General features: G+C 42.7%; 1 protein-coding gene across 3 annotated transcripts in view; it reads right to left on the bottom strand.

The window, feature by feature from the left end:
- LOC138812162 (vacuolar protein-sorting-associated protein 36) overlaps window positions 1-8,280 on the bottom strand; it is a 32,763-nt gene extending 24,483 nt beyond the window's left edge. For 2 of the 3 annotated variants that reach the window (XR_011367559.1, XM_070000114.1), the window contains exon 1: window positions 8,129-8,280. Coding sequence is in view for 2 of the 3 variants with exons in the window: in XM_070000114.1 (XP_069856215.1) it covers window positions 8,129-8,224 (96 nt within the window). In the remaining variant the exon portion in view is untranslated. The remainder of the gene's footprint in view (window positions 1-8,128) is intronic. The other variant, XM_070000115.1, reaches the window with a different exon arrangement.
- Between the last annotated feature and the right edge of the window lie 3,996 nt (window positions 8,281-12,276).

Raw genomic sequence — 12,276 nt, forward strand, 5'->3', positions numbered from 1 at the left:
TGTACGATGATTTAGTACTAGGCCATCCAATGCTGTATGTAAAAGCAATAAATAGGAAACAATTCACATGTCCACCAATAAGGAAATGTACACTCACATAAATGCATGATAGGCATTCACTAAAAAAAGGTATAGAGCTTCTTCATATACCCATGGTGTTCCATAGTAATTAGAACATTTAATTCTAACACTCACCCTGATTTCAAATTTGTTAAAATGTTCAAGAGAATGCTTAAAATTAATAGACTACATTCTCTAGACTTAAGAGAAAAAGTGAGTTTGGATAGTATGTGCATGTCCATGTGTGTATATGTGTGGGGAGGACAGGTCCTGAGGATTAATCCCAGGGCCCTGTGCATGCTAGGCAAGTGTTTCTACCATGACATACCTCCTAGTGCATGTGGGTGGCGGGGGGGGGGGGGGAAGGGGAGGGAATGCGTGTGTGTGTGTGTGTGTGTGTGTGTGTGTGTGTGTGTGTGTGTGTGTGTGTACCAAATGTGGAGCATGAACTTAGCTTTCATGTTCTTGCTCAGCTTTTTCTCTCACAGTTGGAGCTCTATACCTTGAGGCATGCTCCAGTTCTGACATTTTGCTGCTTAACTGGAGATTTGTTTACCTGGACTTGTTTACCTGGGCTGGCTTTGAATGGTGATTCACAGATCTCAATCTCATAAATGGGATTAAAGGCATACACTACAACATTTACATTTTAAAGAGGGAAAAAAACAATATATTTTACACAAGTACTTATATATGTCTCCTCTGGAGTGATATACTCTAGAGCGTGAGAGAACTAGGAAGGCAAGGTATAAAGATAGGAGAGGGATGTCTAAACTGTTCTGGAATGAATCTAAATGTTTGTGCCTCATACCCTTTACGCCCCCATTGTGATGGAATTTGGAGGTGAGGCCTATGGGAGGTGCCTATGTTGAGAAGAGGTCACCAGGCAAAGCCCCCAAAATGGAACAAGACCCTCTACACAACACAGGAAAGGCTATGTGCACATAGCAAGATAGTGGTTGTTCCTAAGCCTGGAAGAGGACTCTCAAAGACCCCCAGACCTTGATGAAGGAATTTCAGCCTCTAGAACTCCCTATTGTTTAAGCCACTGGGTTTGAGGCGTTGGTACAACAGCCTGAGCTGACACAAGCATACTCTTCAGGGTATTGGGACTGTGTCGCCTACTGAAAAGCTACAAAATGTTTTTTTTTTAAACTGTAACACAGACACACACAAACAGTCACACACACACAAATGTTCAACTCTTTAACCTTCATATTACTGAAAGGTAGATAAGTAAGTCCATTTCAGTCCATTTCAATGTAGAAGCAAAAGCAGAACCCAAAAGATAAGTTCCTTCATTTCAGTTAAAATCAAAAGAAACATATTGGAAGCTTCTAATCACTGTCCTTATTAGAAAGTAGAATTTGCTGTGCTCTACTTGTTTGTATACTTTCCAGAACTATTTGGTTATTTCAAAAGTTACAAGGATGGTCCCATTTATAAGCTACCTCACAAAATTCCAAGGAAAGCATTTAAGGAGGGTCCAGGGGCTTTTTTTGTTTTTTGTTTTACAGTTATTCATGAGTTTAAAATAATGTGTTTCAAGAAGCAGTTAGAGCATTCTGTATATCATTCTTAGCAGAAATAATCATAATCTTTTTCATAATACATTTCCTATTAGAAAAGTATGTGACTGACAATATTACAAGAGATTCATGATGTTTTGTAAGATAGAAAAGGTCATTTCAACATAGTATAGATGATTACATACTAACATAGTTCATCATATAGAATATGCTCAAAGTAATTATGGACAGGAAGATTACTGATTATTTTAAGTTTTTTCTTTCAGCTTTCCTATATAACAATTTTGTCTAATAAAAAGAAACATCGGGGGCTGGGAAGGCAGCTCAGTGGTAGAGTGCTTGCCTTGCATGCATGAGGCCCTGGGTTCAATTCCTCAGCACCACATAAGCAGAAAAAAGCCAAAAGTGGTGCTGTGGCTCAAGTGGTAGAGCACTAGCCTTGAGCTGAAGAGCTGGACACTGGGGGACAGTGTCCAGGCCCAGAGTTCAGGCCCCACGACTGGACCCCCCACCCCAAAAAAAGAAACATCATTGTCATATATAATTTCAGATAACCTGAAAATATATATTAATTTTTGTTAAAAGTTCACAGAGCAACATGTGTCAAAAATATTCCTTCATGCTGAGTGTAGGTCGCTCATTCATACCTGTAATAATTCCTCAAGAATCTAGAGTACCGAGGTTCAAAATCAGATTGAGCAGAAAAGTTCACTAGATACTATAGCTAAAATAACCAAAAAGCAAGGCTGAAGGTGTGACTCTGTGGCACCCAAGCAAGCAAACCAAACAAGCTTCAAGGCTCTTTTAACCAGCATTTTGCAAGTCTCAGCCTCCTGAGGAGTTAGGATTACCAGTGAGTCACCAGTGCCTGGCTTTTAAGTATACTCTAGGAAGGAAATTCTACACACAGACATTGAGACAAGACTTTATGGATTCCATGCCTGGATACCCACAATTCAATCAAACACCTTGGCTAATCTTAATTATGTAAAACCAAATAACTGAGTTTAAGGTATTTTTTGAACTACTTTTTTTTTTTGGTCAATGAGTAAGATTTCCAATATTATATTAACTTGAGAGTGCATGATATGGCATTAGGAAATTAATAGTTCTGATTAAGAACCTTTATGTTTTATCTTACTGATATCCAAGCACAAGGATTGGAATTTAAAGCTCAAAGCCAAGTATGCTCTATTGCCATGCCAATTAGTGATGAGCAGATATAAAATGTTGCTGCTCCAAGAGAAGAAATTGGGTAATAGTTCCCGTCATGGCTTCCAGTGGATTATGACCTAAACCTGGTAGACAAGTTTGGGCTGGTGTGCGTCTACTACTCAGAACCAAAGTCTTTTCAACTGTTTAAAAGTTAATCAGATTTAGGCAACTGTCCAAGCTCTTACCCACTTTCTTCCTCCTTTCCTTCCTTCTTTTTAAGCATAGTGTTGTTATAAAAATATAACTTAACTCATTCTTGAGAACTCTAAGACATATTTAAAATCTAAGAAGAAAATGAAATCATTCATAACTCTACCAATCAGAGGATCCACATACATATATGTATAAGCTTTGAAAGTAAGGCCATGTTATTTATGGTGTTATAACTCTTTTTGTTCAGCAAGCTAGAGTTAGCAATCCTTCTGCAAAGTAGGGAGTACTGTGGTTTAATCTCTATAGTAGACATTCCAATTGTTTTAATTTTTCCAGTATTTAATAATATAGTACCTATAACACTGAGATGGAAATCTTCACACCATATTCTTCTGCCTCCCTGATTATTTCCCAAGACTAAATTCCTAAAAGTGAAATCGTTAGCTGAAAGAGAATAAACACCTTGTAAATCCTCTGGTATGCACTGCCAACTCACCACCTTACATATTATTAATCTCCATGCATTGTTGTTTTAAAATGAGCTGAGGCTACAAAAGAATCATCTATGAATTCAAACAAATGACCTGTCTACACTGCTTATGAAAACACCACATTATCCACATATATTGGGCCCACGAAAACTGCCTGTATAAACAAGCCAGCACACACTGATTCACCAGAGGTGCAGTTTGCTGCACCTGGCTTGGAATTCTAGCTCATCAGTGACTGGATGGATGACCTAGGACAGCTCCAACTTGCGCAATTATCAACTGTGGGTCTCCATTTCATTAGGAGTAAAGAGTCTGGCACTGGGAACTACTATACAGTAAAACAAGTGCAGGCTCATCAATAGGGATTTAAACCATGCCTCTCTTGCTAACTGAGCTCAGGCAAGTCACTGTAGGTGACTGTTATTTTCTCTTTCAGTAAAATAGTCATTTACCTGTTGAAAAGAGTGAAATCTTAAGACATGTTACATACACACACATACACACATCAAGGCATATAAAGCTCCTGGCATAGAATAGACACTTTACCTATTCTGAGTTTTTTTTTCTCCTTCCTTCCTTCCTTCCTTCCTTCCTTCATTCCTTCCTTCCTTCCTTCCTTCCTTTCTTTCTTTGTCGGTCGTGGGGCTTGAACTCTGGGCTAGGGCACTATCCCTGCACTCTTCAGCTCAAGGTGAGCGCTGTACCACTTGAGCCACAGCACCACTTCCGGTTTTCTGGTGGTTTATTGGAGATAAGAGTCTCACGGACTTTCCTGCCGGAGCTGGCTTTGAACTGTGATCCTCAGATCTCAGCCTCCTGAGTAGCTAAGATTACAGGCGTGAGCCACCGGCGCCCAGCATCATTTTCTTTCTTTTTCTTCCTTCCTTCCTTCTTTCCTTCCTCTCTTTCTTTCTTTCTTTCCTCCCTTTCTTTCTTTCTCTCTTTCTCCCTTTCTTCTTTCTTTTCTTTCTTTCATGTACTACTACTTGAGCCGCATATCTAATCCTTTTTTTTTTCTTGATTATTTATAAGGTAGGATCTCACTTTATGCCTGGACCATTCTGGACTTTGATCCTCCTACTTGTGCCTCCCTGTGTCACTGAGAATGCTAAGTGCACATTACTGTGACCAGCCACTGTCTGTCAGACATATGCCACTGTAAGCAGACATTGGTTTAGATGAAACCTCTCAAACTTCTATGCTGGGGCTGGCCTTGAAACTGGATTCCCTAATCTCCACCTCCAAAGTAACTACAGATTTGAGTTAGAATTCCTGCCTCTGATTTCTTTTTTCTTTCTTTTTTTTTTTTTTTTTTTTTTGGTCAGTCGTGGGACCTGAATTCTGGGCCTGGGCGCTGTCCCTCAGCTCTTCAGCTCAACCACTTGAGCCATAGTGCCACTTCTGGCTTTTTCTGCTTGTGTGGTGCTGAGGAATCGAACCTGGGGCTCATGCATGCAAGGCAAGCACTCTACCACTGAGCTGCCTTCCTAGCCCCCAATTTCTTTTTTAATGTTTTTTTTTGTTTTTGGGGGGGTGAGGGGGGTCATGGGTCTGAACTCTGGGCCTGGGTGCTGTCCCTCAGCTCTTAAGCTCAAGGCTAGTGCTCTACCACTTGAGCCACTTCCAGCTTTTGTTTTTCTGCTTATGTGGTGCTGAGGAATCAAACTCAGGGCCTCATGCATGCAAGGGCAAGCACTCTACCACTGAGCCACCTTCCCAGCCCCCCCCCCCAATTTCTTTTTTAAAATGGATTTCACACTCACGGTGAACCAGAAGACACAAGGATGATGAAGGCACACACTCTGCCCTCCAGGAGCATACAACTGATGTATGTGCATGCTCACCAGAGTATGTGCTACATGCACAGCTATAAGAACCTAGCTGTCTGGACTGTAGTTCCAAGGCTGAGGGAGCCACTTAAAGACTGGTTCTGAATTGGAGTCTAACCTGACAACATCTGGAGGCTGATGAGCAGCCACCTAGTCTTCAGCACCAGAACCTTCTAGAATCTTCCAGGACCCAGCACTTTGCCCTGGAACTATTCTGGCCCTAAGTCACACCAAGAGCCATGCAGATAACTCCAGACATTCAACAAGTGACAGAGTAAGCCTAGTCTCCAGCACAGGGGTAGGGAAGCTCACTTTAGAGTGGCACTTTACTGTTAAGACACTTACCCTCATAGCCTCTAGTTTAGAACGTCTTTTGGGGGGCCAGTCGTGGGACTTGAACTCAGAGCCTGAGTACTGTCCCTAAGCTCTTTTGCTCAAGGCTAGTATTCTACCACTTTGAACCACAGCACCACTTCTTCAGAAGAGTTAAAAGTTCTTAGCTGGGTATCCAAGATACTCAGGAGGCTGAGGATCTGAGGATTTCAGTTCAAAACCAGCAACAGCAGGAATGTCCATGAGACTCTCATCTCCAATTAACCACCAGAAAACAAGAAGTAGCATTATGGCTCAAGTGGTAGAGCACTCACCTTGAGCTGAAGAGCTCAGGGACAGTGCCCAGGCCCATAGTTCAAAACCCACAACTGACAAAAAAAAAAAAAAAAGGAGAGTTAAAAGTTTTTGACTACATCAAAATGACACAAGTTAGCTGAACAGCAGCCAAACAGGGATTATGGCAGATGGCAGGATAAGCTGATAAACCCAAACCTGCCAGTGAAATGGGGGCAGGGAGAATGAGGAAGACAGGACAGAAAATGAGAAAATAAAGTTGAGACTGTCATCTTTGGCATCACAACCTAACAGAAAACCAAAAGGAGGCCCTCCAATCAGAAAATCAATCCATTCTCCCTATTTATCCCAAGGCCAATCTCTGCACTAAGAAGACAGCCAAGATGGGAGAGATGGGCTGAAAGGCTGTCTTCTCCTGGCAGGTCTATGCCAGAAGCCTTTTCTCTGCTATTATTTCTTTTCTCTAATAAACTTTTCTACCATCTTTATTTATCTTTATGCCTTGTCTGAATTATTCTCTTGCCAGACACAAGGACTGAGGTTAAACTTTCTGTTAACATATTTGGTGCATGGGTCAGGAAGTTAGGGATTCATTATGTCTTTTTTCTGACTTGGATTCATTGAAAGGTTACAAAAGGACCAGCAGTGAAGACTTTTTCCCATGAGACTTTTCTTCTGTCTGCTACAACATTTCATAAAAGCTTCAAAGGAAAAAATGAGAATGTTCTGATTCAACAACAGTTTCCCACATACAGGTACTTGTATTCGTGATTTTTATTTTGTGGGAAACAAAGGTCCTGGCCAGCAAAGATACTCCCAGAAACAACAAGGTGGAGAGCTCTGCAAGGACATGGATTCTAGGCGCTCCCTTGGGGAACGGCATTGGAGAAGTCTCTGAGGCCCTATCTCTATTGTTGTTTTGTTGTTTTTTTTTAAAGTGGGAGCAGAATCAAAACTCACCAGGGAGGTTGATTACACTTCCCATTTAAAATGGTTCTGAAGATGTAAACTTGGTAAGGAAGAAGAGTGAGTAAATTTAGTTTGTCCTCCAATAAAAAGATGCAAGGCCAGGTGTGTAGACACATAACTGTAATCTCAGCACTGAGGAAGTTAAGGTAGGAAGATTTAAGACCAGCCTGGGCCTGGAGACCAAATCTAAAATAACACAAACAAAAACAAGACAAAAAAAAAACAGACATAGGATTCAATCTGGGTTTAAATGAATAAAAGTGTCAAGGCAGTGAGTAAATGGACTAAGTCCAGCCAATTATTTAAGGAAGAAACTTCAAACACAATCACAGCTGTAACTGTCCACCAAAATACCCTACAGAAGAAGTCAGGAGACCCAGGTCCCAAGTCTTAAAATTCTAGAAGCATGACCAGGAAAAGCCAGGGGGTCAATGAAATTATACCAACATGCGTTACAGAAGGAAGTTCATTAAAATGGCAAGGAAGGACAGGTAGTAGCTGAAAATACATCAGGGTCACCGAGTGCTAACTTAGGGGTTAAAGACTTAAAACAATTTTTTTTCTACTTGTGATTTGTCCATACCATCCAGAAAAGTGTTGTAGCTTCGACTATCCACAAAATACGTACTTCCATGCTATACTTTTCTTCCCCGTTTGAGAGCCATGTCCTGAGATTTATGCCTGCCTTGCAAGGCAAGACACGCACCTCTTTGCAAAACGTAAGCCCCAAACTCCTAGAGTAATGACAAAACAAATACAAAACCAAAAGAACAAACAAGAGAAGCATGGCCAAGGGGAAAACCCAGGAAATCCGTTCCAGCAAGCCTCCATTCTGCTGGCCTGACGCAGAGCTGATGATCGGGGCTGGGGAGTGAGTACCCCTAGTACCTGACAGGGCGGAACTGGGTTGTCCCCACGATCTACGCCCGATACCCCGTGTCATTAGGGCTCTGACTCCGAAGCTCCAACGCCCCCGTCCCTGCCCGCCGCCCGCAGATGACCTCAGGGGGCTCTCAGGGAGCACAGGGACGGGGCACCCCTAAAGATGACCACGGGGGGGGGGGCGGCGATGGGAGGGCGAGGCGAACGGCGGCGACCGTGCCGACCGGAAACCACTCCAAAGTTGGGCGCTGACGGCGCGGGGGAGGCGCCCGAGCGAGCGCCCCAGGCCGCGGCCGGCGCGGGGGGACACTGCCTGCGCCCCACACCTCGAGGCCCGGGATCTGCGCCCGGCCCGGGGGGACCGCCGCCCTACCTTCTCCTCGCCGTCGTAGATGCGCACCCCGCGCTGCTGGATCACCAGGGTCTCGTTGATCTCCAGGAGGCCGCTGGTCCACACGAAGCGGTCCATGGCCGCCGCCGGCCGGCCTCCGCCGCTCTCCCGCGCCGGCGCTCCCGGGCCGCGAGCCGCGCGCTAGACAGCCTACGGCGCCCCCTGGCGGCGGGCGGGACAAAGGCCGGCCCGGAGCAAGGAGGGAGGCGGGGAGGTGAGGGGGGCGGGGGAACGAAGGGAGGAGGGTGGAGGGAGGAGGAAGGTAGGAAGCCCCAGGTCCTGCGCACCCTGGGGAGTAGGCGAGGCTTGGGGGGGGGGGGGAGTAAAGGGCGTACAGGAAACGCCCCTGGCCCACATATGGCCTTTCAGAACCTTGGCTGGGCTGTGGACCCATCCCAAGCCCAAAGAAAGTGGGCATCCCTATGGTACTTGAACGGCATCAAATCTGACAGTTTCCTTGTCGTTTGGTGTCCAGCACATGGCCACCGTCATTAAAGGCTGCAAAGAGTAGCCATCATTTTTTTTTTTGACAGGAATTGATTTTTGACACCTGTAGTCAGCATGGTAGGTAGTACCTTAAACTGATGTTTTCTTTCTTAAGATTATTTATTTATTTTTGCTGGTCGTGGAGGCTGGAACTCTGGGCCTGGGCGCTGCCTCTAAGCTCTTCAGCTCAAGCCTAGTGCCCTACTACTTGAGCCACGGAGCCACTTCCTGCTTCCAGCTTTTTTCTGCTTATGTGTTACTGAGGAATCGAACCCAAGGCCCTCATGCATGCAAGGCAAGCGCTCTACCACTGAGCCACTTTCCCAGCCCTCTTAAGATTATTTTTTTAAACATCCTCAATAAATATATGATAAATATATGATAAATATATGATACATCATATGTGTTATATTGATACCTCATATCAATTATATGTGATTTTGAAGCCAGATAGACTAGGGGGAAATGACGTATGGTCAGCTTCCAGCAAATATAGTAGATATTCCTTCATGTATTTCCCTTAAGATTAAGGGAACAAAAGTCATTTTAGGGGAAAATGAAACAGGACAACTTAAGGAAACTGAGGCCTGGTGAAGGCAATTCAGAAATATGGTATTTAGAAACTAAGAAATCTAGAAAGAAAGAAAGAAAGAAAGAAAGAAAGAAAGAAAGAAAGAAAGAAAGAAAGAAAGAAAGAAAGAAAGAAAGAAAAGACTAAAGAAAGAAAACACTTAGAAATGCTATCTTTTGTCTCAGAGAAAGACAACAGGGGAGGGATGCATTTCTCACCCAAGGATTAACAATTGTCTAACAGGGTGCCCAAAATGCAGATAGCAGGACACCTCCTAGCTCAAAGATAAGGATCTGTGTAATATCTGAGTTACTGTTCAATACTGAGTTACTGACAGCTTGGTAAACTTGAGTGAGGGAAAGTTGGGTTTTTGTGTTGTTTCCGTTTTTTTGCTTTTTAGCAAGGATGGAGAAGGGACAAAGGCTGTCAGCCTTTATCTGGAGTTTTTCTTTACCAAGGGGTTTTTGCCCTTAATCAAAAACTTTGTTCTGTTTTCTGATTTCACATTTTTATTCCCATGCATATTTCTTTTCCCAGGGAAAAGGGGGTTCAGGGAAGAGAGTAAATTTCCAACAGCAGGAGGGACTGAGGCCAGTCAATAGGAGGAAATTTCTGCCAGTGAATAGTAACTCAGATATTACAATCTGCTTTTTGACAAGATGCTTTTTTTTTTTTTTTTTGGTAGAGGGTCTTGAACTCTAGGCCTGGGAGCTGTCCCTGAGATCTTCAGCTCAAGATGAGTGTTTTACCAGTTGAGCAACAACACTACTTCCAGTTTTCTGGTGGTTAAGTGGAGATTAGAGTCTCACGGACTTTCCTACCCCAGCTAGCTTTGAACTGCAATCCTCAGATCTCAGCCTCCTGAGTATCTAGGATTGATTACAGGCATGAGCCTCCAACACCCCGCTAGCAAGATGCATTCTTCTTCTTCTTTTTTGAAAAGAATAATCAACTGTATTCTTTTCCAGTGGATCAAATATTCATATCTAAAGGGGATATTTTTATATATGTTTTTATTGCAAAAATACTGTACAAAGGGGTTACAGTTATATGAGTAAGGTAATGAGTACATTTCCTATCAAGCATTGTTACCTCCTCCTTTGTTTTTCCCCTACCATCCCTTCCCTCCTCACCTCCCCAACTCCTCCCCCTCCCCCCCCCCCCCAGTTTTAAAGTTTGTTTGCAACATAGTGTCTTCTTGTACAGTTCATTGTTACAATGGATAAACCTATACCTTATGGAATTCTATGCCTCCATCCGAACAAATGACATCGCCCCATTTGTTAGGAAATGGAAAGACTTGGAAAAAATTATATTAAGTGAAATAAGCCAGGCCCAAAGAAACATAAATCCCATGGTTTCCCTTATTTGCAATAACTAGTAAATGTCTAGGACAAGCAGAAAAGGTCAAAAGCTATGTACATATGACCAAATAAGATGATGTTAAGCAAAATGAATCCCAAGATAGAGACACAAGTGGTTTTTTTCTTTTTTGCTATTAACGTATTTATAATGTATTATGTGATTTTTGTTTCTTTTGTATGTTCTTCCCCCATGGTATAACCCTTTCTTTCACTGTCTTTGATTCTGGTGCCCTGCATCTTGTATATACATTTTTCTAATTTGGGGAGGAGAAGGGAAATAACAAAATGCAAGATGCATTCTTACCTGGAAACTCAGAGAATAACAAAGCAAAGCAAAGACAAAGCACTTCTTTTACCAGGCACCAGCGGCTCACACCTGTAATCATAGCTACTCAGAAGGCTGAGATTTGAGGATCATGGTTCAGGCCAGCCCAGGCAGGAAAGTCCTTAACACTCTTATCTCTAATTAACCACCAGAAAACTGGAAGTGGCACTATGGCTTAAGTGATAGAACACTCACCTTGAGCTGTAGAACTCAGGGACAGCACCCAGGCCTAGAGTTCAAGCCCCATGACCAAAAAAACAAAAAAACAAAAAAACCACCTAACATAACTTGAAGCCAGACCCCCTTTACCCTATAAATACCCCAGCAGCCCAAGGAGCTGTGTGTCTCTCTGGGTATCTCCTTATGTGCATATCTGTCTGTCTCTCTTTCTGTGTGTGTGTGTGTGTGTCTCTGTGTATGTCTGTGTCTGTGTCTGTGTGTCTGTTTTTCTATGTCCCTATGAGAGCATCCACACTCTGCCCTTCTGTTTGTCTGCTTTTGTGTCTATCTGCTTGCCTGCTTGTTTACTTACTCAAAAAAAACTCTGCCAATTTTCTTACCATTGTGACTTGTCCAGAAATTCTTATTCTGTCATCAAAGTCAAAGACCCTAAGTGAAGATTTCCTATACTTAAAGGGAAGCTTCACTAAACCTCACCTCCATCCAGTGACAATTTCAATATTGAACTCATATTTTATCATGTTCATTTACTTGTTTTTAACTAATATAAATATAAATGTAATATTTGTACTTAATATGAATTTGCTGTAGAGAATATGTCAATAGAGATCTATAATTACTTATTGACTGGCCTATGCAAACTGTCCATGGCTGCTGGCCCTTTCATTTATATATTTTTCATCATAAATGGACAACCTATGTTTTTCCTACAACTAACATAGTTTTCCTTTAGGGTTATCTTGTTAGAGCATACTACACACTGGGGACTTATTTTACCAGTTCATGCCCAGATTTTTATTGGTTGAAATGGGCTCTGATAACATTTTGCCCAGGCCAGCCTTGAACTATATAACCCTCGCAATATCTACCTCCTCAGTTGCTAGGATTACAGGTGAGTCACCTGCCCCCCCATCCTCATTCTGGGGATCAAATCCAGAGCCTTGCACATTCTCAACAAGCACTCTATCATTGCCTTCTGTCTTCAGTAAGCTGTTTCTTAAGTGTCTTAGGATAGCTTTGGCACATATGTATCTGTGTGAGATACCCTGTATTAAGGTATCAGCCTATTAGAATCTCACTTGGCAGGATCTCCCCAGGATCCTAGAAATAATTGAGTCAATAAATTGAGAACCTCTGAGGCCTCTGGGTTCTCAGTCTACTCATTCATTTGACAAATATTCAGAAACCTTATTGAGTACCTATG

Source organism: Dipodomys merriami, unplaced genomic scaffold (assembly GCF_024711535.1).
Source record: "Dipodomys merriami isolate MVZ:Mamm:240054 unplaced genomic scaffold, mDipMer1.0.p SCAF_56, whole genome shotgun sequence".
Classification (NCBI taxonomy): Eukaryota; Metazoa; Chordata; class Mammalia; order Rodentia; family Heteromyidae; genus Dipodomys; species Dipodomys merriami.